Raw genomic sequence first — 23,841 nt, forward strand, 5'->3', positions numbered from 1 at the left:
GATTTAATTTTGGGGGTTTTGTGGCTTTTATGGTTTTTTTTTGGTCATGCTTTGAAATGGGAAGATTGGCATATTTTTCCATAGCACAAAAAAAATTCAGGGTGCAAAGTGTCATCTTTGAAGATGCACTTCTGAAGTGATACTCATCAAAAGTGTTTTTTGCATTTGCTGCAGGGAATTGTTTTTAAATAACAATCTGTTACGGGTTTTGCCTTATGAACTTGGACGGCTCTTCCAGCTACAAACCCTAGGTTTGAAAGGTGAGTGTGTTCTTTGCAATTAAATATTCCTAGGAGTACTCTTGAATAACTGAGGGGGCTGTGCTCAGAATCTTGGTGTATTACCTCAGCATTTTGTTAGAGTTTATTTGAGATACTAAGCTTGTAGCAAAAGCCAGTCTGAAAAACAATGCTTTTTTAATGCTGTCAGATTTCCTTATGAAGCTATTTCGTATATGTAGATAGGTAAATAAACCCTTTAACCTACTGTATTATTAAGTGAGTCAAAATAAAAGTCTGTTCCAGCTATTTCTGTAACATCTGTTACTGTGGTACTCTACAGTTACAAGTTAAGCAACCCGAATATCTTCTGAGTCAGTTTGTCTCTTCTCATTATGGAGATTTTCTTTGGTTGGAAAGCTTTGAGAAAGTCAGGCAGCTAATCACCCAGTTGTTGTTTTATGCTGTTGGCAGGCAATCCTTTATCACAAGATATTCTCAGCCTCTACCAGGACCCAGACGGAACTCGGAAGCTACTGAACTACATGCTTGACAATCTAGCAGGTGACAGCCTTAGAACTCTGTTTGACAGAAGTGGTTAAAAGCATGCATTTCTGACAGCATTTCCTGCTAAAACAAGAGTCTGAACCGCTGAAGGCAGAGTATTTTCTAACTGCTTTTGCATTTGTTGAGTGGTTCCAGTTGTACACACAAACACACACTGTGGAGGAGATTGAATAATATTGTCCAAGCTTTTCCCATGTTATCATATTGCAGCCAGTTGTTCCCACTGTTCTGTTTGAAACCCTTCAGTTACCAACAAAACTGCAAGGTCTTTCTGTCTGAAGCCATTTTGATACTTTCCACTAGAAATTATAATCCAAGTGCAAGCAGAATGTGAAATTTAGGTATCAAAATACCAAAGTGATTAAGAATATCCAGTATCTGACTTGAATCCTGTGTTGTGGCTCTGTAACTGAATTTTCTGGTTTGCCTCTTGATGTCTAATAGGTTAAAACACTGCAGGAATGATGGATAGAGGGTGAGGTTCTTGGAAAAGGGTGTCTGAACCACTACAGGATTTACCCCTCCTTCTTCAGCAATATATTCAACATGCAGGAGTACATTGGTGGTGCTTCTAGATTGGAAAGCAAGTGACAAAAACAGTGATGAACCTTAACACTGACAAATTTGCCTTTACTATTGGTAGTCATTTGCCATTTACATTATTTTTTCCTGCCCTAGAGTGTAAAAAGATTCAGGGAGCTGGGGTTGCAAAGCACAGTATGGAACATTATTGTTCGCTTGTCATTTTGACTTAGAAATTGTAACTTACAAATATAAACCATGAATTAATCACTGGTTTCTATTTTTTTTTTTTAGTTCATCCGGAGCAGCTGCCTCCAAGGCCATGGATTACTTTAAAAGAACGAGACCAAATTCTGCCCTCAGGTAAATCTGCGGTTCTTTTCCCTATGTTCACACAGTGATGCGCTGCAAAACTTTTATTTGGATTTATTTTCAGAGAAGTCTTCTGCCTTACACGGAGCAGATTGAAAATAGCTATTTGTGTTGATTTGTACTAAGATGATTAACATATGGCTGTTCTGTACATACCTTTTTTGTAATTTGAATGGGATGCCGGTCATTTCATTTCCATTTCAGGCTTTTTCACACATGTTTCAGCCACTGATGCCCAAGCAAAAGAGTTTTTTTAAAAGAAATTCATTTCTCAGAAGTGATAACTGTAAAATAGCAGTGTACAAATGCTGTGTCCATGCTCAGGCTAACCGTAGTGAGACTTCGGGAAATGACTATCTGCAAGTAAACACGCGGAGTGCCTGGGACTGAAGTCAGTTTAGTGCCCTCTATTGTTGCTTTTGGTAAAGTGCAAGAGGCAGCATTTTTTCAGGCTGTCCAAATCCGGCGGCTTTTCCTCGCCTGCTCATCCTGAATATGAGCAACCAGAAAAAAAATAGGAAGAAATGAAAAATGCCAGAAGTCCTGTAAGCCACCACCGCATTAAGTTCGGCATTTCTGTTCAGATTCCTCCCTAAGTCAGTGTCTCAGAGGAGTTTTATAACTTTATTTTTATTTTATAATCAAACTTCATGAGCACAAATAGAATTCAGAGGTCATTAGGAAACATAGCATTAGGCAGTTGAGCTGTGGAATATTTAATGGTAAAAACTGTAACAACCGCGTTGCTTGTTGTTCTAAAATTAAACCTGACAGCAGAAATCTTCTGTGACTATGAGTATAAAAAGTTACCGCTGTGGGATAGCCTCATAGTAAAACCTCACTTCTTTCTGTGCAGATTTGAACAGTCTTTTCCAGTGGCATGGTGTTAGGATGTTGCATTTTCCCATCTTTTAATCTTGGTGTAAAACCTAAGGGAGTTCAGAAGTTTGTGTGTGAAAGAAGTGTGTGTGAAGCTGAATGATCTGATGAGCTGCATGCTGACTTCTCTCTTTTCTTTTTTCAAATGCGACCAAATAATCTGTTCGGTGCTTGCTGATGGATGCATTCATTTTTTCTCTTCCCTGCCTTCACCCAGACATTTCTCTCCCTCTTAGGCTTAATAGACACAACTTAGAAATGTTTTACAGGTGCTAAGGATGTAGTACAAATGTTTTGAAATCAGACTGCCTAAAACTGAAGCATTCTAAAACAGCATTTCTGTCTGGTTTCTTACCAAAGCGAGAGGCTGTTCCTAATTGTTGCCTGTATCTAGATCTCCCCCATCCCCACAGGAAACCAAGAATCGACAGCAAAATGGGATTGCATTACTTTGTAATGCACACAACACCTTCTCCTTTTGGAAGTAATGCTGATTTTTTTTTTCAGGGAGAGTTTAGCCTTGTTTGGTACCTGCTGGCTCATAAAATGCTCAGTAGAATAAGTCCACTGACTTGTGTTCAGCAGGTGCTCCAGAGCAGACCATGTAAGATCCAGTATTTTGGCTTGAATAAGTTCAGAATTTGTAATCTTCAGAGGCTGATAACCTTTCCCTTTCCTTCTTTCCTTCCAGCTTCATTCACAGTTATGTGTTACAATGTGCTGTGTGATAAATACGCCACCCGGCAGCTCTATGGCTACTGCCCATCTTGGGCACTCAACTGGGAGTATAGAAAAAAGGGAATCATGGAAGAAATCGTCAATTGTGATGCAGATATTATTAGTCTTCAGGTAATTGGAAAATAACTGTATTTTTCATCAGAAACAGAAAACATTAACTTCTGCTCTTAGAATGTAATGCTTTCTTGAGAACATCATACTCATCTGCTTGCTAACAAATTCTGGGGCTTACCTGTACAAGCTGTGTGCAAAGATCCTTGTTTATGCATTGGCTTGTGTTTTATGAAATGGGACAAAGCAAGTGAGATAAAATTAGCTAAATTAGTAGGCAATCTGTATTGGAAGATCTGGGTCTTTTCATGCTCAGATAAGCATCCTAAATATTCTCCCTCTGGGTATATAGGGTTCACTGCGAAAGGGGAGAATGAAAATGCTGTATTCCCAAATCTTGGTCCATTCCTGCTTGACATACAAGTTAAAATCTCAAAAATACTCTCATTGGTAAACAAAGGGACTCTTATGGTTCCAGTTAAATATCAAGTGTCATTGGTACATGTGTCCTGCTGTGTCATTAGAAATGTATTGCCGATGTTTAGAATAGTTGAATGCTTCTGCCTTTAAACTGTTCTTTCATTTTTTTAAACAAGTTCTGATAGGCAAAAATCTTGCTCAAGAAGAGAGTAGTTACCTTGGTCTGAAAACCTCAAGAGATTAACTCTAAAATCCTCTTGGAGACCAAATGTTGCTACAAAGAAAATGTATTGTTACAGAGCAGCAAGAGACCCTTGTGTGAAAGAAATTACATATTAATTGCTGCTGGATACTTGTCGACCTCTCAGAAGTTTTAACCTAGGATGGTATCCATGTTCATATGTCAAAAATACCAGGTGTAATCTATTGTTATTCAAAATAAACCTGTCACTTTCCCTTCTGGGGGGATTCCAGGATATGCAGGAATGTAAATCTGTTTCTGGTAGGCCATTAATCTAGGAAGTGACATGATTTGTTCAAGCAGAAGCTTTTTGCTTTGATGAGAGCTGCTGACTGCAAGCCAAGGCAGGCACAAGTTGCCATACAGAAATAGGAATGGTTTGCTTGACTGTGTTAGCCTAAGGTATTTGTGTTCAATTCCAGGAAGTGGAAACAGAGCAATACTTCACCCTTTTTCTGCCAGCCTTGAAAGAACGAGGATACGATGGATTTTTTTCTCCAAAGTCACGTGCCAAAATCATGTCTGAGCAGGAGAAAAAGCATGTGGATGGCTGTGCAATATTCTTCAAAACTGAAAAGTAAGGGGCAGAAACAGCTTTTTAAAAATACATTAAAACCGACTTGATTTAGGTCCGAAAGTTTTCCTCAGGGCACATGGTAGCTGAAGTACTATAAACCAAAATAGAAAGTTCATAACAAAGAATGAGCCTCCCTTCTTTTCTGCTGCTCTGTTTGCAACACAGCCCTTCCATTCTTTTCAGGGATGAACAAAAATACTTCTTCAGAAACCAGGGAAGTTACAGGAGAGCTGGTACAAGTGAAAACTTGCATGTTTGTGTGCACATTTTTTGACAGATCTAATAAATACCTTCTGTACAAACTTCTGCCTTGCTTGACAGCAGTTTCATCCCTCTAAGAGTAAAGATCTAGAAGCTTCTTGATCATCAGGTATTAAAAGATGTATTACTGTGAAAGGATCACAGAATGTTCTCTGCTGTATGAATCAAGACATTGTTGAATACCTGAGTCAAAAGGTTCTGCTACACTAAAAGCATCAAACTATTGGGAAGGGAGGAGAGGTGGTGACATTCACACTTCTCGTCTGTGTAAACTGCTCACAGGTTGTACCACACTGAGTATCCCTCTGAATAATCCCTCAAAACGGTTTCAATAATTAGAATGGAAGTTTTGCAAAGGCTTTCAGAGTTTTCACTGCTTCCAGAAACAAAAATAAACCTTTTAGATCATGTATTAAAACAATTTGACTGGGTTTGACTGGGAAGTCTGTGAAAACAAACAGCTGGTGTTTTTCAAACCTTGAAACTAACAAGGGTATATAGAGAACTGATTATTATGCTTTGGCTCTTCTTACATGTGAGAACAGAAGACATAACACTCATTTTCTGAGAGCACAAACAGGAAAAGCCCCCAGCTTTCAATAGGTAGCCTTCGGTTTGTCCTAAAACAAGGCACTTTGGGGCATCCTAAGGCTAGAAGGGAATGAAAAACCAATTTCACAAAACTAGTGCTGATAGCTGGTGTTTTCAAAGAAGCTGTTTTTCCACAATGCATTTGCCCGTAGTAAAAGGCAAGCCTTTAATTACCATCTCATCTTAATTTTTTTACCTAGAACACTCCAGAAGAGGTGCAATAACCTCTGAGATTGCTCTGAACAGTCCTCTTGGAGTGCTATGCAGAAACAAGTAAACACTTCCTAAACCCCAGGTATCTCATCTACCGTGAGAGTATCTTGCTTGCCAGACAAAGAGCTCTATCCTGACTGGGGGAATATTTCTTAGAACTGTTTTCACTTTTATAAAATGAGCAGACAAAAGAAATGTGCCTCACCACGTGCCTCTAGGCTCTCTCCTTAGACATGGTATACTGGAGTGCAGATAGAAACCGCATCTTTTCATGTAGCTGTATGTCAGATGTGTTCACATGTGATTCTCTTTGTTTAATCAGGTTTACACTAGTGCAGAAGCATACAGTGGAGTTCAACCAAGTGGCAATGGCTAACTCTGAAGGTTCAGAAGCTATGTTAAACAGAGTGATGACAAAGGACAACATCGGAGTTGCCGTGGTATTAGAGGTGCACAAAGAACTATTTGGAGCAAGTGAGTATGACCATGGTTCTCCCATTGATAACTCAAAGCACATAAAGGCATGAGTTATTCCTAAATAATAGAGCTCTCAAGAATATTATTGCCATTGCTGGTGGTAAACAAATACTTGTGGGTGAGCAAATGCTCTTTACTGTATGATAGCCCATCAGTGGGTAAGACAGAACACACACAACATGATTTCCTGGTCCACAGCCAGATACCCAGCATTTAGCTTTCTCCTTTCAAGATTTTGTCCCTGATTTCTTACTCTGTTAATTTCTACTTGAAGAATTAAGCTTTTTCAAGTTGAATGTGTTTACATGCACGAGCTCTTACCAGTCGTTGTCAATAATGTTCAACTTCTATTTTCAACACTCTTTTTTCTCCCCTTGGTTGAATCCTTCCGTGTGTTCCCCCCCCCCCCCCCCCCCCAGTGACTGTAAGACAGTGCTAATGTACTGGTGCAGACGAATGAGATTATCAGGTATCTTTTCATGCTACTTGATTGACTGGCTGTCACATTTTCATTTAAGTTTGATCAGATGCAGTAGACAATTTCAGTGTGCTTATAATTGCCACCCTGCTGTGTCTGCGTGTCTGGGTTTTTTTTGGTGGCTTGTTGCCAGTGTAGCCTTCAAAGGAGCAGAATGTGTAAATTGCAAGAGTGGAAGGAATAGCCTGTGGCTTTATGCCCCATCTTTCAGAGTACTGTTTCTCAGATAAATAGTAAAAGCAGCTACAGTGTTAAGCAGCAGCCAGGTTTGTACTGTATTTAAGCATTAACATTTAATAAGCAGGTTTGAGGTTTTTTCCAAGGGAACAATTTGCTGTACTGTGGAAGCTAAGAGTTAAGAAACTCCCTTGTGCCTTTAATATTGAATAGTTGTGCAAGGTCAAGTGATATCCACTTGAGGAGTAGACAAGGAATGCAACTGTAAGAGTTTCAGATTATGCTGGCTGTTTCTTTCCTATATTGGACAGATTTAGTCACATACTGATTTAGAAAGGAGTAGTGGTTCAGGTAATGCCTCTTTTTCCAGCAATAAAAATACATCCATTTGTTGGTGTGTCTGACTTGGAGTCCTTAGTAGCTAGATCCTGAATGTTAACAGGGAGGAATCTGCTATATTCCCACAATCAGCCTTTCACTGATAGAGATGTCTTTGTTTATTCAGGTATGAAATCACTTCATGTGGACAAACAGCTGCTTATTGTGGCCAATGCCCACATGCACTGGGACCCTGAATACTCAGATGTGAAACTCATTCAGACAATGATGTTTGTCTCAGAACTTAAAAATATCCTCGAGAAAGCCTCAAGCAGGCCCAGTAGTCCAACAGCAGATCCTAACTCTATCCCTCTGGTGCTCTGTGCGGATCTCAACTCATTACCTGATTCAGGTAAGACTGGTTTTGGCTTAATTTTTAATTTACTCTCTTAGAACAGTTGAATCCTCTTTTCTTCTGAGGGCAGTAGTGTGGTTTGCACTTCCCTGGATGAAGGCTTTAGTAGCAGCAGCTGTCTTCTGAAAGCTGGCTGAAGGGATTTCCAGTCTTACGATTGAGCAGGCTGCTTGTCACAATCAGCTGTACACTCTAGAAAAATTGGTTGTGCCTATAAGGAGGTAGAAAAGCACAGATAGATCTTAATTATATCATTAAATAAATACCCATGCCTTGAGCATGGAAAGTTGGAAGTTCCTGATGGAACATGAACATTTTCTAAGGAGATAGGTTTGCTTTCATAATTACAACATTCAATACTGTAGTGTCATGTATAAGTAGAAAATCTGCCTCTTTAGCACCCTGCCACATGCACACTACAATACATGTACTAAGGGTCTATTGTAATCTGCAAAAAACAGTGTCAAAGCCACTGGAGAGCCTCAGTTCCCTGTCTGTGTGTCAAAAAGTTGGGTATGGACAATACAGCTGCTGTGTAGGTTTCCCTTTAGATGAATGCTCTTCTCTAATCTCATGGTGTGTCTCACTGGTGCTTTGGGTTTAACTGCGAGGCCAGCGTTCCCTGACTGTCGTATTTTAAAGGAACTCCCTGGATCCTTTCCTTTGCAAACAGGTGTAGTGGAATACTTAAGCAATGGCATAGTAGCTGACAACCACAAGGACTTCAAGGAGTTGCGTTACAATGAGTGTCTCATGAACTTCAGTGGCAATGGAAAAAATGGGGCTTCTGAAGGAAGAATCACGCATGGCTTCCAGCTGAAGAGCGCCTATGAAAACAACCTGATGCCTTACACCAATTACACTTTTGATTTCAAAGTAAGCAGCGATTTTTCTGAAATGGCAGCCATTGACCTGGTCTCTCCAGGATGCTGTCTTAATTTTCTGGCCATTGGCTGTCTTTCCCTCTGTTCCTGTAAGCGCTTCATCACTTGGTTCCTCCACTTGCTGGACACTTTTCCTACCGCACACAAATCCTTGATTTGCTGGCATTTTTAAGCTTCTGACCTGGCTCTGGCCAGTGACTTAATGAGAACGGATGCAGCGCTTGGAATGGGAAGTGCTGCGTGCGTTTCTTACCTTAATTGCAGTGCTGTGCCTCTTCCCAAGGATAGCAGCCAGAAACCAGTCGAGTTCAGGTTGCCAGAAGCAAGGTCTGTTCTCACTGTCATGTTTCTCTTTCTCCCTAGGGTGTGATTGACTACATTTTCTATTCCAACACTCACATGAACGTGCTTGGTGTCCTGGGGCCTTTGGACCCTCAGTGGCTGGTTGACAACAACATCACTGGGTGTCCACACCCTCACATCCCTTCAGACCACTTCTCACTGTTAACACAACTCGAACTCCATCCTCCGCTCCTGCCTCTTGTCAACGGTGTGCACTTGCCTAACAGGAGGTAGTGGAGCCCTGCCCCTTTGAGGGCAAGGACCTGTTGTTATGGACCTGTACAGTTGTAAATCAAAGTATATAGGAGTAAAGTATGGCCAACCTTAAGCTGCTTCTTCAAGCTCCTTTCCTTATGTGTTTGATATGAGATTTTGCACATTTTGGTGCATATTGGTATCATTTGGCACTAGGGCTGGAACCAAAGTATTATTCCCTTTCCAAATTCTTAACTTAATTTTTCTTTTTTTTTTAAAAACTGGCAAGCTTTTCCTTTTCAGTAGGAAGCTGCACTCAGAAATGGACAAATGAGATTAAAACCTTGCATATTAATGTATTTCAGGATAGTGCTTTTTTTCCAGAACGTGGCAAAATGAGCCAACCTTTTAGGAGAAAGAAAGAATAAAATAGAAATGCTTGTTTTGTAGGAAAAAATATTAGAAATGCTGTTTGTTTGAACCCAAAATGAGGACTGAACTCTGCATCCAAAACAAATTTTGCACATTAGCAAAGCACTTAATAACCTGACTATAAATGATGAGCAGTGTGGCACTGCCCCTCATCTAACTAATATTAGAAAACCAAAGATATCTTAATATCTATGATAAAATTTGAAGTCTAAATTCTCCTGATGTCATTTCATTTGCAACAAAATTCCCAGCAAACCTATGTCTCATAGGTGAGCATTGAACACTGGGCAGATCCTATGGGGAGTCTTTTCCAGAGCTCTGCAGAACTGGGTCCTTCCTGGGACGGATACACAAGGATCCAGAGGGAAACAGAGCTGCCTCTCTGCTTTGGCAAGCCAGGGAGACACACTCTTCAGCAGCGCAGTTTGGGAGTTAGGACTTAGGTTGAGAAATTGCACTTGAAGCCAGCCGTTGGGGTTCTGGGTGAATAAAGAAGTTGCAAATTTATCCTAAGTTCCCTTTTCCCAGAAAGGAAACTTGGGATTAACTGGTTAAGCATAGGGTACAGGAAAAACCTGCTGGAAACAATCTTCCTTCTGTCTCCAAAGGGCACATGGAGTAGCCATTGGCATGGTTTTTTTCTTGGGGGAGTGAGTGGGAGCCATAGTCATTCCTTGGATTGTTTTTCCTGACCCTAGTTGCCAAATATCCATCCCACTTTTTTTAATAACCTTTCTCTTTTGTTGTCAGTCAGGGTTGAATTAAAAAGCTGCTGGTTCATTCCCAAATGTTGATGCTCTTTGGATGTGTGGAAATCTCTTTTTTTTCTCCCTTTTTCTGCTCTAGGTGGCCAGTTCAAACCCTTGTGCCTCAAGAGGCTTTAATCATAATGCAATTTTCTGAAAAATAAAATTGTTTGGCTGCTTGATGTTTAAAAAAACCCAACAACCAACGGCACAGTGATGGGAGAAGGTTGTGTCTGTGTTTTTAAGTTTTTCTTTATTCTGCTTTTTTGCTGCTATAAGATTTTCTTGAATTTCTATTTTAAACTTTTCATGCATTTTACTGTTTCTAGTCTCAAAATGTGATATTTTTAATAAATGAAAAAAAATTTTCCATTACGTGAATGAAATTTTTAAGCAGATTGAGAGCCTATATTTGTGTCTCATTCGTATACTGGAAAAAAGAAAAAGTCAAATTTAAATTGTGAAATTAGCTTTAAATACTAAGGAGCCATCTTCAGTCTGGCAAAACTACAGAGTCAGGCTCTTCCTCTACTCTTTAATTATTTCCGTTGTCATTTTATGCATAGGGAATTATCCAAAGGGGGGAAATAAATATCAATTGGATTTAGAGTAGAAACTATTCCCTGACTCTTGTTGGGGGCTGGGGAAGGGGTGGTATGGGACAGAACATAAACAAATTGGTTCAACCAAACAACTCCCTTGTAAAAGAGTAAGTGCCTAAGAAAAAAGGAGGCGTCACCTATTGTCTACTCCAAATTGGAAGCTGGGTGAAATTCCTGCATGGCAATTGCTTTGTGCAGCACCACACACAGAAAAAAAAAAAAAAGCCCTTTCTAAAGATGGATTTTTCTCTAGGTGCAGGTATCTCATTTGTAATATACCTCAGCGGCCACCGCCCAGCCATTAAATTGCGGAAGCGATTGGAGAGTATAGTACTGGAAAGTAGAATAGCATGAAAAACTTAAATTTTGTGGACATTACCTTTCTGTAATCAGCTGCTGTATCATTTTTGGAGGTGGGGGTACCCTGCTGTGGAGGTGTGCACTAACCAACCCTTCTCCTCCTCTTCCCACCCGCGTGTTAAGTAGCAACACGAGCAGTATTTCCTACCATACTTCACTCCCAGTATTTTTTGAGATGTTTGTATAAAATGGAATTTAAAATCCATCTATGATTGTATATGAACTGCAGAGGAGCCCGTTTATTAATAAAACTAAAACCAACAGCAATGTTTTGTAATACCAGGGTGGGAGAGGATGGGGATGAAAACCAAAAACCAACCCAAATCCTGGCAAACGTTGTAAACTGCTTAAGTTTGACTTCCCTTTGGTTTCTCACTGATTGAAGTGTTCTGTTGCAGGAAGGTGTTTAATTGGATTTTCTCTGCTGCAAAATGCACTTCCAAACATCTGTTATGCTGTGTGATTTCTTTAAAAAGTAAAGAGTTACTGTTACAGACATTGCACAAAACTTCTGGATTTAAAACAAAATGAGTCTTGTGTATGTTTCAGCTGATGCACATAACCAGAGACACGTTTACCTGCCTTTTATGTGTTGGGCTCCCACCTTGTTTTCTGTCTGTATTTTCCCTTCCCAGCAGGAGCAGTAAGGAGATTGTGCTTTCTTTCCCAGCCATAGTGATACTCTGCTCTAGGAAAAGAGCAGGCAGCTGCCAGCTTTGTGTATGGAGTGAAATCCCTTTCAATAAAGGCTAATTCTCTTCTGACCCAGATGGAAGCTGACTGTAGGGTGTTTCCTAGGGGAGAGAAAGCAATACGAAGTCAAATATCCCTAAGCAGAGATGGATGGGAAGACATCAGTTCTCTCCATTACTGACCCTCAGTTCCCAGCACATCACAGTCAGTGCCTGGGTAAGAAAGCTCTAAGCCCTTTACTGCTCCTGGCTGTCTTGGTTTGCTTTCAGAAATATGGTGCCTGGTGTCAACTTCTAAGCAACAGCACTGCCTAAAGCAAGCAGAGAAAAAAAATCCAACACCCTTCTACGAGCAACTTTTTAAAACTCAGTATGGTAAATCTGTTCAATATGGGGTTTTGTGTGTGTACATATATACATATATATATATATAAAAAAGAGAATTTTGTACAATGTAGCTGAATATTTCTGTTTCCTTATTTCTCTGTAGCAAGTGTGAACATTTGTGTACTATACACTGAAGTCAGGGATGGCACAATGGGGTCTGAGACCAGCTTTCCTTCCCATTTGCCTTGTCAAAAGCTTTTGTCATCCCTTTCTAGCACTCATTCTAGCATAATGTCTCGTTTTATGGGTGAGCTTTCTCTGTTGGAAGCCACCCCTGTTTAGGCTGCAGGAACCTTCAGAAAAGGTCTGTTAATCGCAAATCCTCACTGTTCTGTTTTATGGACTAGAAAGCCAAAATCTTTGACTCTTGACCTTTTCAGAATTACTTCCCACTGACCGAATACAGCTTTCAAAACCGCACCATCAGCATTTGGGTGACACTGCATGGATGATGGGCTCCCACCCTGCTAGCTTTGACATGGAGACTCCTAAACCCACGGTCACGTTCTCGAGGCCCACTTTCCAAAGGTGCTGAGCATCTGCAGCTCCCACTTAATCCCAAATATTGGGCTTTCGGAAACCAGCTTTCCACACCCAGCTTGTCTATTGGGTCCAAATGGCAAGTGGAAATTTGAGACCTCAAACGTTCATGTCGCTTCTTCCTGTGGTCTTGGTCAGGTGAGGGGGAAGCCAAAAAGGCTTGTTACAATTGAGAGTCTATGTTGATTTAGAAGATGAGCTGGAGAAAGAAACACTTTAGGGATTCCTCACCCAGGACTGCAGTATTCATACCTTCTTGGTAGGGAGCTGGAACTGGCCGTTACTTCATTTCCACAATGCAGTTTTAGCTTTTAGCATCAAAACTGCCCTTGGCAAGAAGTTGGGCATAGCAGGGTGGAGTGAAAGGTCTTTTAGTCCTATCCAAACTGATAGTCTGCATTAGAAATACCACACAAAAGTGATCCATGCTCCCATACTGGTTTAAAAGGAAGTTTTATGGCAAGTAGCAGTTGTCCTTTCCCCAGCAACCTCAGATTTGTACTTAATTGTAATTCAGATCCTCTGTTCTTGACGTCTGCACAGATACTTTCCTTGCAGTGTTAATGAAGATCTAAGGCCTGATTTAAGTCTGAAGAAGGACCCTCTCCCTGTTGTATGGGGAGGTAACAGATCTTAGCAGACCGTTACCTAATACACCAAGCAGCAGCAGAAGGTGGTTTAGCTAAAACCAGGCCGTCAACATAGAAGAGCAGCGGGTTGACCCTGCTTCATCACCACAGAGCTCGGATGTTCTTCTGTGTGGTCTTCACAACCAAAACTGCCCGGTAGGAGGTGAAGTAGCACACAAGACTCACTCAAGTTCATCTTAACCTCAGAAGGAGTATGGTTTCAGCACCAAACACGTGCATTGGAAAGCCTCACTTACCTGATTTTGCACATTCCAAAGGCCATGAAGGCCTTACATGGGGCAGGGGGGGCTGTTTTGTTAGAGACTGCAAAAGAAACGAGCACTAAGCACAGAGGTTTGGGGTTTTCTGGTAGGCACTATTACTGGCTGAGCCTCTCCATCTCCCAGTGAGGAAAAAGCACCTTATGATACGCAACTCACCAGCTTTTTGTAAGATTACAGTAGTATAAATCACGTACCCTCCATTTCTCACCCTTCATTGTTCAAAGGCGACACAAACCCCAAGAGGAAACCACTGATGTCTTAAGTCTATGCCAAGCATCAGCCATGAACTCACTTAAAAACAATTTTAGAAGGAGATCATGAGGCTTTAGATCCAGTCACAGCTCTATATGGCAGGATATCTTCTTGACCACTCTTTGCACTGACGCTGACTGCAGGTTTGCTTTCTAAGCAAAACCCCAAAATCAGAGCAGATAATGCAGGTACAGGCATTGCACAATGAGAAAAGGGACAAAATTAACAACTTAGAAGAGCTCCTTCATCCTCAGAAAAAAAGACTCCAAGATTTTAAGAGATGATGAAGTTTGCTGGTTTGGCCGCGATGGCGGATGATGGACTTCAGGAGTGCAGTTTCTTGGAGTATAGCTGAAAATAAGCATGAAGGTAGAGAAATACTCGGGTGCTTTGATACCCCAGGTATGTGTTTGAGACAGCACTGATGGCAAAGCACACCAAGTGGTAGGACTTCTTCTCTTCCTTTTCCCTCTCCCTCCCTGTGTTTAGCTTTCACAATCCCTCACCCTTTAAGTGGTGAAGGTTAGTGATCTTGTCCTTGTTGTTAAACAGCTCCTACAGTCTTGGCATCTACTGAGTTTGCATTTGTCTGTATTGATCTTTGTTCAGAGCAAAGAAACAACCCAATAAAAAACCCCACAACCCTCATGATGGCTTTCTTTCCAGGTGACACGTTACGTGGCTTTGTTTTCCATTTTAACTTACTGCATTACAAGTTTGCTTTCCAAGCAATTAAAGTGCTTGTGTGCACCATGGTAGCTAAATGCACCCTTAGCTCAAAACTCATGGGCTGGACCAGCACAGTTGTGATGGGAACCCAGGCTCCACTTCCCACCCCACAGCAGCTGTTTTGGGAGATCAGGGTGATTGTTAGTCAGATTTCTTGCTTATGTGTTGTCTTTGCAGCCACAAGGTCTGGCCCCTCGAGATGGAAATGCACTTGGAGAAGGGAGGAAGCTGATAACATTTTAGGGGGTTACATCTTGGTTTATGGAAACAGCTTAAAACTGGGAGCCCATTGGGTGCTTGAATGAGGAAACTGTTGCTTGTGGGGGCCGGGTTTTTGCCTGGCCTGCTCTGGGCCTTCCCCACCAGCCCTGGCATGGGGATGGGGTAGGTCTCCCAGGCAAAAAGCTCTGTGAAGCCTGACAGTGGCCCCAAGCAGCCTGCCTGCAAGAGCAGCCTTCCACTGAGCCCTGAGCAAAAAAAAACTGAGTAACTTGCTTCTTTCCCACAGGAATAAATGGAAAGGAACCTTCTCTCCTTTGCTTTTACAGAAGGATCCGTTTTTTTCTCCCTCTGAAAATCCCTTTTGGAGAAGGTGCCACACCACAGTGCAATTTCCCCCATAATCAAACTTTGCAATGAAACACTGGCTGAAAAAGCCAATTCCCATTGAGTGGAGACAGCAGGGGGAAGACCTGCTCCCCTGCACGGACCCAGCCTGGACCAAGCAACGACGACAACTGAGCAAAGCAGCCCTGCTTTTCCTTGACCTTCGGGCAGCTCAGCAAAGGGAGCTCCTCAAAACCCAGAACTGTTCGGTTTTCCTTCCTTTTTGGAAAGAATTCCTTTTTGTTTTACTTTAAACACAAACACCCGCGCTGTGGAGCCAGGGTACTGCTCACACGTGAGGGAGAGGGCTAAATCTCTGCTTGTTTCTTCTCACCTGTGTACTTACATTTCCTTCTGTTGGCAATAAACAGCCCTTTTGCAACCACTCTTGTCCACCTCTGTGGTTCCTGAGAGTGGGAGGGAGGGGAACGTGGTGATCGGATGGGTGCTTCAAGATTCTGGGATGCACTTCTGGCATCCGTCGTGGTGGGAGGTGACGCAAATTGGAATGCTACCCTTCTGAAGAGGTCCCCAGGCCTCAGACACCCACCACTAGCATGGCCAAGGCTCATTTTGAGATGATATTAAGTAGATTTTGCACTGGGTTGCCCATCAGACCGGCATTGCCTTGGTCCATGTGGCCAAAGGACATCCTGGGGTCCCTGCAGGATGCCTGCATCCATCAGCTGGTCACTGGGAAATCTCCTAGTATTTCTCCTGTGCTTGCAAGACTGCAGAGGTCAGACCCCATCCAACTCCGGCATCCCATAGCACAACCAGCTCCCGCAAGGAGGTATCGGGAAAAAGCAGAAGAACTTGGGGCAGAGGAAAGGCAACGCATTAGGAAGTTCCCTGAGGCAAAGCAGCCAACGGCTTCATGATGCCATGGTCCAGTCTAACTCCTTCACCCCAAAGAGCCTGATTTTGACACAGATCCACGCAGAAAGAGCTGCCACAGCCATGGGAGACGCACGTTCATCCATTTATTGATGGCATGCCATCGCGCACAGGAAAAGCGCAAGTACCCGAAACGGAGGGTGACAGTGGGCACCCCAGAGGAAAGCCTTTCTGTTGGAGGAGGGAGCAGAGGAAGGCTCCTGCCCCCCACCAAAACCCTGGGAGCAGAACAAGCGCTGGAGTTGTGCCACAGAACCCAGCTGGTTACTGGTCACTGTATTCAGACAGAGGGAGAGATGGGGCAGGGAGCCTGCGCCACCACTCCGCTTCCCGCCGCACCCGCACTGCTGCTGCCTTCTTGGTGAAGTTCCTGCAGGTTTTGGGGGAGGAAAGGAATGAAACCAAAGCCATCAGGAGGCAGGGGAGCATCCTGCCTTGATCCTTGTTGTCCAGTTACCGGGCATCACGTACCTCTGTGTCAGCTTGAAGATGAGCAGCTGGATCCAGGGCGCCTCGGGGGTCACACAGACCTTCTTGTTTTTCTTCAGGGTAAGACTGCAATGTGATGAGACCCACTCAGCCCCACGCACGCCTCTGCCCCGAAGTGTTCCTCACCAGGCTGCTGTCTGCAGAGAAAGCCCCTCTTGCTCCCTTCGGGATTATGAGCACACCCTGTGACCCTTGCTGGGAGATGGATGAGGTGTTTTAGGCCTTGACCTTGGGTCATAGAATCATAGAATAGACTCACAGACTGGTTTGGTTGGAAGGGACCTTAAAGCTCATCCAGTTCCAACCCCCTGCTATGGGCAGAGACCTCTTCCACTAGAGCAGGTTGCTCCAAGCCCTGTCCAACCTGGCAGGTTGCAGTGAGCAGCGATTGCTTTGCAAAGCTTTCCACTTACATGATCTCCTTCCTCCTGCAGTGAATACCCGGCGGCGTGACATCAATGGCGAGGATCAGCCCCAGGTTGATGACCTGGGCAGTCCGTTTGATGCACTTGCACCTCATGTTGGTCAGCAGGCTCTCCAGCGACAGACCTGCGCCCAAGAGCAGCCCACACACACCCAGTCTCAGCCCATCACCATCCTCATGTCACGATCCATCCCATCGCTGGTGCCCACGGGGACATGGGTTTGTGTTAATGGGGTTTGCAGCAGCAAGAGGCGACGCAAAGCTAATCCCTCCCAGCACAGGCTCAAAGCTTTCTTGTCATGCACACAGAAAGGGTTTAGCTTCAAGGTTTGAAACTTAACCAGTACTTTACAAACTAAACCCATTGCCCACCCACTGCACACTCAGATTTCACAGGGGTCTTGAGGAGAAGCAGCTTAAACCCATCAGGCAAATCCCGCCCAGTCCCCAGCATCCCCCTCCAGTTTAACCACGGAGTTTAAGTGATAAACTGAAGCTCAAAGGTAGGCAAGAAACAAATCCAAAAGCTGAGAGAAGTCCATGGTCAGCCCCATTCAGTGCCCCAGCGAGGGGTTTGGAGGGGGACAGAGGCCCACGCCAAGGTCACTCACCTCCAACCGGCACCAAGTTGCCCATGAGCAGGGCCATGGCCAGTGCTGCCGGCAGCAGCTGCATCCTCACCCCCCGGCCCGGGCTGCCCTGGGGCTGCTTTATAGCCAGTCAGGCGGGGATTTTGGAGCCTGGGAAACGCCAGGGAGGGGGGCAGGAAGGAGCTGCCCCATGCATCGACTTCCCTGCCACCGCTTCCCCATTGCACGTGGTGGCGCACGCCAGCTCCCCATCAAAAAAGGCAGAAACCACTGTGGCCACCTCCTAACATGTCCTTGCCCCATGTTTCTTGGTGAAGAAACAGCGGTGAGCCCCGCCTCTGCTCCCCTGAGCACCCTCAAGCCTCTGGAATCCTGCAAGAAGGGATGCAAGTGAGAGTGACCAAGAGATGCTGCCTTTATTGGACCTGCTTGGCTGTGCCTGAAGGGGCACCCAGCCCATTGGGGAAGGGTGGGGAAGGGGGTACTGGCATTTTCAAGGGCTTAAATGCATAAAATGCCAAGGAAAAGGGGGCTCAAGGCATCACTCAGCAGCATCATTGCCTCCGCACAAGGAGACAGCAGTGTGGGAGATGAGGACCAGTTTCAGGCCCAGAACATCTGTCTGTCCCACCGGTGGCAGCTTCCTCAGTGGGGAGCCTCTTTCTTCCTCCTGCCAAAAGCAGAAGCAGGGAGAAACAAGTGAAGATGGGGTGCCACTGCTCCTGCCTGGAAACCCCATCACTTGTGGCTGAGGAGGGCTTACAGGTTAGGGAGGTCCTGCAGGAGCTTCTTCACCCAAGGGGTGTCAGGATTTACGCAGACCCTCTCCAGGCTTTTTAGCTTAATCCTAGAGAACAGAGAGGAGCTGGAGCAGCCAAGCCCTCCTGTGCTTCTCATCAAGGGTGGAACTGAAATAATTCAGGGAGGATGGGGGGAGCAGAGGGCTTGTACCCCCCCCCCCCAAGAAGCACTTACATCACCTCGAGGCGCCGGCAGCTGCTCCCCACTGGCCGGACCTCAATGCTGCTGTATTTCCATGGCGGGATGAAGGCCCTGGTGGTCTTGGCACAGCGGCAGCTCAGGTTGCCGTTGGCTTCCAAGAGGGCTGGATGGGCACATGGCTTGCACATCACCTGAAACCCACCACCACCCCCAGCACTCTTTCTTGGGCAACGCATCTGCCCCTATGTCCCACCACGATCACCACATCCCCTTGCATGAGAGCCCCGGAGGCACATCCGGATGTCGGGATAGGGGGATGATGCTTCTGAAAATGTCTCCACCCTCCCCAGCATCCTCCAGCCCCATGCACGGGGAGCCTCACCTGCATCCCCATGGTGGTGGGTCAGCAGCAGCACCCCCAGCAGCAGGGCAGCCTGCACAGCCATGCCGGCCCCATCCCCGGCACCACCAGCATCCCCTTATTTGAGCTGGGAAATAGGAGAAGTGAGGCGGTGCCGGTGGGAGGCCCCAGGGTCGGCGGGGGGGGGGAGTTGGGGGTTTTGCCCATCAGGGGCCCAGGCTTCCTGAAACCGGTTCCATTTTCCCCTTTCTATGAAGCCGGGTCCTGTAAAGATATTGGGCCTTTGTCCCAGTGTTTGTCCTCAAGCTCATGCAGCTGCACAAGCCCCAAGGTTTTTTAGGGTGCTTTTATCTTCTGCATGGTCTGATATTACTCATTTCTTCTACAAACAGATTTTCCCCCCAGCCTGAGCTTTGGTGGTGTCTGCTTTTGCTCTTTCCCATCCCAAAACTCTGCCAAGTGACCCCATGCCCACCCCCTATATTTCCTTACAACAGCCTTCCAATACCTAAAAGGGCTGACAAGAAAGTTTGAGAGGGACTTTTTACAAGGACATGTAGGGACAGGACAATGGGGAATTGCTTTAAACTGACAGAGGGGAGATGTAGATTAGACACTAGGAAACAATTGTTCCCTGTGAGGGTGGTGAGGCACTGGCACAGGTTGCCAGGAGAAGCTGTGATTCAGAATCACCAGTTTGAGTCTATAATTCTTATTGGCCTTTACTGTTTTTAGAAGGCTTTCAACTGCTGGCAGACTCCAGCCTCATCGCCAGCGCTGGTGCTTGCTGGTGGTTCAGGGCTGGAACGCCCCTCCCATCTCCCTTTGATGCCTTGAGCAAACCTTTTCCTGCTCCTGTCTCATTCCTCAGCGTAAAAGGGGCTGTCATTGTGTCTGACAGCACCTGAGTGCTGCCCTCACTCCCCTACCTATAGTACAGATACCTCACCTGATACACATTCAAATGCACATTTTAATGCCTATGGCATATCTATGAAAGAGCATCAACACAAGAGTGCCAGATGCAAAAGACGGAAATTGAGTTCCAGGAAGGCTACAGCAGTGGGGTTTATCAAAGCTGGGAAATTACAACAAATGGAAAACACCCTGAATTTTATTTGACTTGAGCTCTCAGGCCAGGACATGCCATGCTGTGTAATAAAAACCACAGACACACCATGTCAATGAGTGCTCCGCATGGAAAGAGTCACAAAGTTGTTCCTACAGAGGCAGGAGTGGCCCCTTTGCAGTGTATGGTAGAGTAAAGAAATGCAGGGTTCACATTCACGTTCATCCAGGGACTGAATGCAGAGGGGAAACACCTCCAGAACCTGCCACGGGGCTGGATCATCAGCGAGCTGCCCTCCCTGCAGGGGCTGCTGCTGGGGGGCTAGACATGGGACTTTCGGGATGAGGGAGGGAAGCAAGGGCAAAGTGGGGAGCAACCAGGTTCCTGTGCATCATCTGCCAGCGCATCTCAGGGCTCTGAGCGTCAGCTTCCTTCTCAGGAAACTTATTTTTTCTTCCTGTGAAAAGCAGAAGGAGGAGAAACACATGAACACAGAGAAATCGAAATCGGGTCCTGGGGGATGAAGCTCCTGCCCCAGCTGAAAGAAGTCATCTCTAAGGTCCCTTGCAACACTGACCATTCAATAATTCTATGACAAGTCACCACCATGTCCCCAGGACAGGCATCACCAAAGGGGGGGATTTAGATTAGCCATTAGGAAGTTCTTCCCTGTGAGGGTGGTGAGGCACTGACACAGGCTGCCCAGAGAAGCTGTGGCTGCCCCATCCCTGCCAGTGTTCAAGGCCAGGTGAAACAGGGCTTGGAGCAACCTGGTCGAGGGGAAGGTGTCCCTGCCCATGGCAGGGGGGTGGAACTGGATGAGCTTTAAGGTCCCTTCCAATAGAAACCATTGTAGGATTCTGTAATCACTCATGGGGATGTCTCCTCTCAGCTGCCCCACACTGTGCCAAAAACACAGGAATGACAAAGGATGGTGGCTTTCCCAGCCAAGTAGCAACACACTATTGCACCTGCAATAAGCAAATCCCAATCCTGTCATTCCCTCCCCAGTATTTTTTCTTTTCATGACCTGCGAGTGCTCCCCAGGACCAAGGATAGGATGGGATGCTGTCCAGAGCCACCTGAGCCAAAAGAGTTTTCATCAATGCAACTTACGTGCTAGCAATACGCTTCAGCAGCTTCTTTACCCAAGGGACATCAGGATTCACACACACCTTTCCTGAAGTTTTTAGCTTAATTCTGAAACACAAAGAGTGTTTATGAGTGTTACCCTTCCCTCCAAAGGCACGGATCCGAGCAGCCAGGGTTGATCTGCAATGCTCAGCTTTCATTTACAGCACCAGCAGGTTGCAGGAAGCCACGGGATGCTCAAGAAAAAGCAAGATGAAACACGTTCCCATGTGGAACATGTGCTTCAAGCCCTAAGGTGCCTGTTCAAAGACTATTTTCTCTGTAGGTTCATAAATATATCAGTGCAGAGAAGTTAAAACAACCTGATGCATCTGCTTAAGACACCACTTGAGTCTGGATAGGAGTAAAGACACAAGGGCTTGACCCAAGATGCAGTTTACTCTCTGCTCTCATATTGGTGGTGAAAATATCAGTTATGGCTCATCCTGCCTTAGTGTCTGAGGATGCTCTTCCTCCAAACTGCAAACAGCCCCCACCAGCATGAGGAAATCACACTCTACCTTGCTGTAAAGCTCCATTCAGGTCCTGAGGACCTTTGGCATGTCACTCCGGTGCACTTCCTCCACCAGAAATGACCTGATGTTTCTCAGCCCTGAAGCATGAGCGAGCTTGAAAAGCCTTGGTTTAGCAGAAAGGGGTTGGAGGAGCAGGGTGGTTGCAGCAGAAAAGGTTCAGTGCTGGCCTTGCTGCTCCATAGGAGCCAGAGGAGACAGCTTTCCATCCCATGAGCCACCATTGGCACTTACATGATCTCTGTACGCCTGCAGGTGCTTCCCACGGGTCTTATCTCAATGCTTTCATATCTCTTTGGACTAATGTAGTCTGAGGTTGTCTTTATGCATCTACAGTTCAGGTTTCCGTTCACCTCCAGGATGGCTGGGAAAGAGAGAAGGTAGCAGTTTACAGAGACAGAGTTATTTAGAGGTGCCACAATTCCAAATCAATTAGAGACAAAGAAATTATCACTCCCCATGCTTTCCCTGACAATGCTTTAGGGACCATGGTAGGAAACTGTTATCTGTGACTCTACCTCAGCGCCCTGCTCTCACACACCTCCTGAAAGCTGAACCTAGCCAAGCAGGATGGTCACGCTCTTTCTTCAGATATGAGAAAAATCCTGGGTTAAACAGGATGTCTCTGTTTCCCTGGGTCCCTTTAGGCACAGGATGCAGATGAGCCCATCCATCCTGAGGACCACGGCAGGCTGGGAGCTGACCACCATGGGTATCTGTAGAGACACCAGAAGCTCACCTGCATCGGCTAAGTGGGACATCACCAGCAGCATCAGCAGCCACAGGAGCACTGGGGCTCCCATCCCCATCCCAGCTGGTGTTCGCATCCTCGTGGCAGGCTCAGCCCTGGAGGAGGTCTGAGGAACCAGCTGAAGAACCCCCCTTTTTATTCAGGAGGGTTGCGCTCTTATACAAGCAGCAAGATTCAGACTTCATCAGTCACATCTGACCGGTGGACCATGAAGAGAGGTGATGTAATTTCTCAGATGCCTCCCACAGCCGGGTCGGAAACCGAATTTACACCACTGCCGATGAAAACCAGCCATCGGGACAAAGCGCCTGTTTGGAGTCCCCACGTCATCTTCCCTGCACCCTGTTTCTGATCAGCTGGGTCTGTCAAAGCATCACCCTTCTTTCCCTTTAGCATTCACCCCTCAACCACACAAAGACCCCAGAATAAAATGAAAGCGTAAACCCGGGGCAAGCAGGGTTTTTTCACTGCACTCAGATATTTACATATTTCTTTCTTAGGGCTATAATTCCCCCACGCTATTTTTGCTACCTCTTACATCAGCAAAATTGCCTAGCAGTGAACCATGGAAAAATAAAGATCTCTGCTACACGTTTCCACTCTGACCCAACACCAGGAAAGTCAAGAAATGACTGGTACAGTAGCACCAGCAAAAAGCAAGTTATTCTTATGTCTCTGCACATCTGTGGCTGAGTCCTGATGTGCATGTCGATCAGCAACAGATTTCTTGGTACGAGCAGACTGGGAGTGAAGCATGGATGGATGCCAGAGAATAGCAGCAGGAAAAGCAACAGGGCTGGGATGGACTCAGGAACTAATGAGAGCAAGACCTGAGCAGTACTGGGACCGGAGGGAGAAGAGATCTTCTTGTTTTGTTCTATTTAGTATCCCATTACAGCACTTGGGACCTGAAATAGTTGGGGCTTAGTTAGAAGTGTCCTGACCACCTACTGTTTCAAGAAAGATCAGCCTTTTATGATGTTATGAGCTATGGGACACAGTATGCTATGCAGCCAGTGAGCCAGTTCAACATCATTCTGGTGTTCCCAACGTAAGAAGGGCATGGAATTGTTAGAGCAAGTTCAGAGGACACGAGGATGATCAAGGGCTGGAGCACCTCCTGTATGAAGACAGGCTGAGAAAGTTGGGGCTGTTCAGCCTGGAGAAGGGAAGGCTGCGTGGAGACCTCATAGCAGCCTTCCAGTATCTGAAGGGGGCCTATAGGGATGCTGGGGAGGGACTCTTCATTAGGGACTGTAGTGATAGGACAAGGGGTAATGGGTTCAAGCTTAAACAGGGGAGATTTAGATTGGATAAAAGGAATAAGTTCTTCTCTGTGAGGGTGGTGAGACACTGGTTGCCCAGAGAAGCTTTGGCTGCCCCATCCCTGGCTGTGTTCAAGGCCAGGTTGGACAGGGCTTGGAGCAACCTGGTCTAGTGGAAGGTGTCCCTGCCTGTG

The 23,841-nt window shown here is 45.3% G+C and overlaps 4 protein-coding genes across 5 annotated transcripts in view; 1 reads left to right on the forward strand and 3 right to left on the reverse strand.

Moving 5' to 3' along the window:
• The window catches only part of CNOT6L (CCR4-NOT transcription complex subunit 6 like), a 31,997-nt gene extending 19,772 nt beyond the window's left edge, over positions 1-12,225 (forward strand). For both annotated transcript variants that reach the window (XM_061472231.1, XM_061472230.1), the window contains exons 4-12: positions 175-260; positions 693-782; positions 1,602-1,670; positions 3,250-3,407; positions 4,431-4,585; positions 5,973-6,124; positions 7,288-7,512; positions 8,189-8,391; positions 8,763-12,225. In XM_061472231.1, coding sequence (XP_061328215.1) covers positions 175-260; positions 693-782; positions 1,602-1,670; positions 3,250-3,407; positions 4,431-4,585; positions 5,973-6,124; positions 7,288-7,512; positions 8,189-8,391; positions 8,763-8,975 — 1,351 coding nt within the window. In that variant the 3' untranslated portion in view covers positions 8,976-12,225. The remainder of the gene's footprint in view (positions 1-174; positions 261-692; positions 783-1,601; positions 1,671-3,249; positions 3,408-4,430; positions 4,586-5,972; positions 6,125-7,287; positions 7,513-8,188; positions 8,392-8,762) is intronic.
• Positions 12,226-16,156: 3,931 nt separating this feature from the next.
• Positions 16,157-17,751, reverse strand: LOC133279039 (C-X-C motif chemokine 2-like). Its single transcript, XM_061472372.1, has 4 exons — positions 17,617-17,751; positions 16,995-17,130; positions 16,564-16,647; positions 16,157-16,462 (listed from the first exon to the last, which is right to left on the reverse strand). Exons 1-4 carry the CDS (start codon positions 17,678-17,680, stop codon positions 16,357-16,359), a joined length of 390 nt encoding a protein of 129 aa, XP_061328356.1. The 5' UTR covers positions 17,681-17,751; the 3' UTR covers positions 16,157-16,356.
• Positions 17,752-17,986: 235 nt separating this feature from the next.
• On the reverse strand, positions 17,987-19,863 carry LOC133278942 (C-X-C motif chemokine 5-like). The gene is made up of 4 exons (XM_061472216.1): positions 18,920-19,863; positions 18,571-18,700; positions 18,359-18,442; positions 17,987-18,265 (listed from the first exon to the last, which is right to left on the reverse strand). Exons 1-4 carry the CDS (start codon positions 18,981-18,983, stop codon positions 18,241-18,243), a joined length of 303 nt encoding a protein of 100 aa, XP_061328200.1. The 5' UTR covers positions 18,984-19,863; the 3' UTR covers positions 17,987-18,240.
• Positions 19,864-19,992: 129 nt separating this feature from the next.
• On the reverse strand, positions 19,993-22,984 carry LOC133278941 (interleukin-8-like). The gene is made up of 4 exons (XM_061472215.1): positions 22,371-22,984; positions 21,866-21,995; positions 21,084-21,167; positions 19,993-20,424 (listed from the first exon to the last, which is right to left on the reverse strand). The coding sequence occupies exons 1-4, from the start codon at positions 22,456-22,458 to the stop codon at positions 20,412-20,414; spliced, it is 315 nt and encodes a 104-aa protein (XP_061328199.1). The 5' UTR covers positions 22,459-22,984; the 3' UTR covers positions 19,993-20,411.
• Positions 22,985-23,841: the final 857 nt, after the last annotated feature.

The sequence above is a fragment of the Pezoporus flaviventris genome, unplaced genomic scaffold (genome assembly GCF_033815535.1).
Source record: "Pezoporus flaviventris isolate CSIRO_AGI_PZ_B2104156 unplaced genomic scaffold, CSIRO_AGI_Pfla_v1 ptg000070l, whole genome shotgun sequence".
NCBI lineage: Eukaryota > Metazoa > Chordata > Aves > Psittaciformes > Psittacidae > Pezoporus > Pezoporus flaviventris.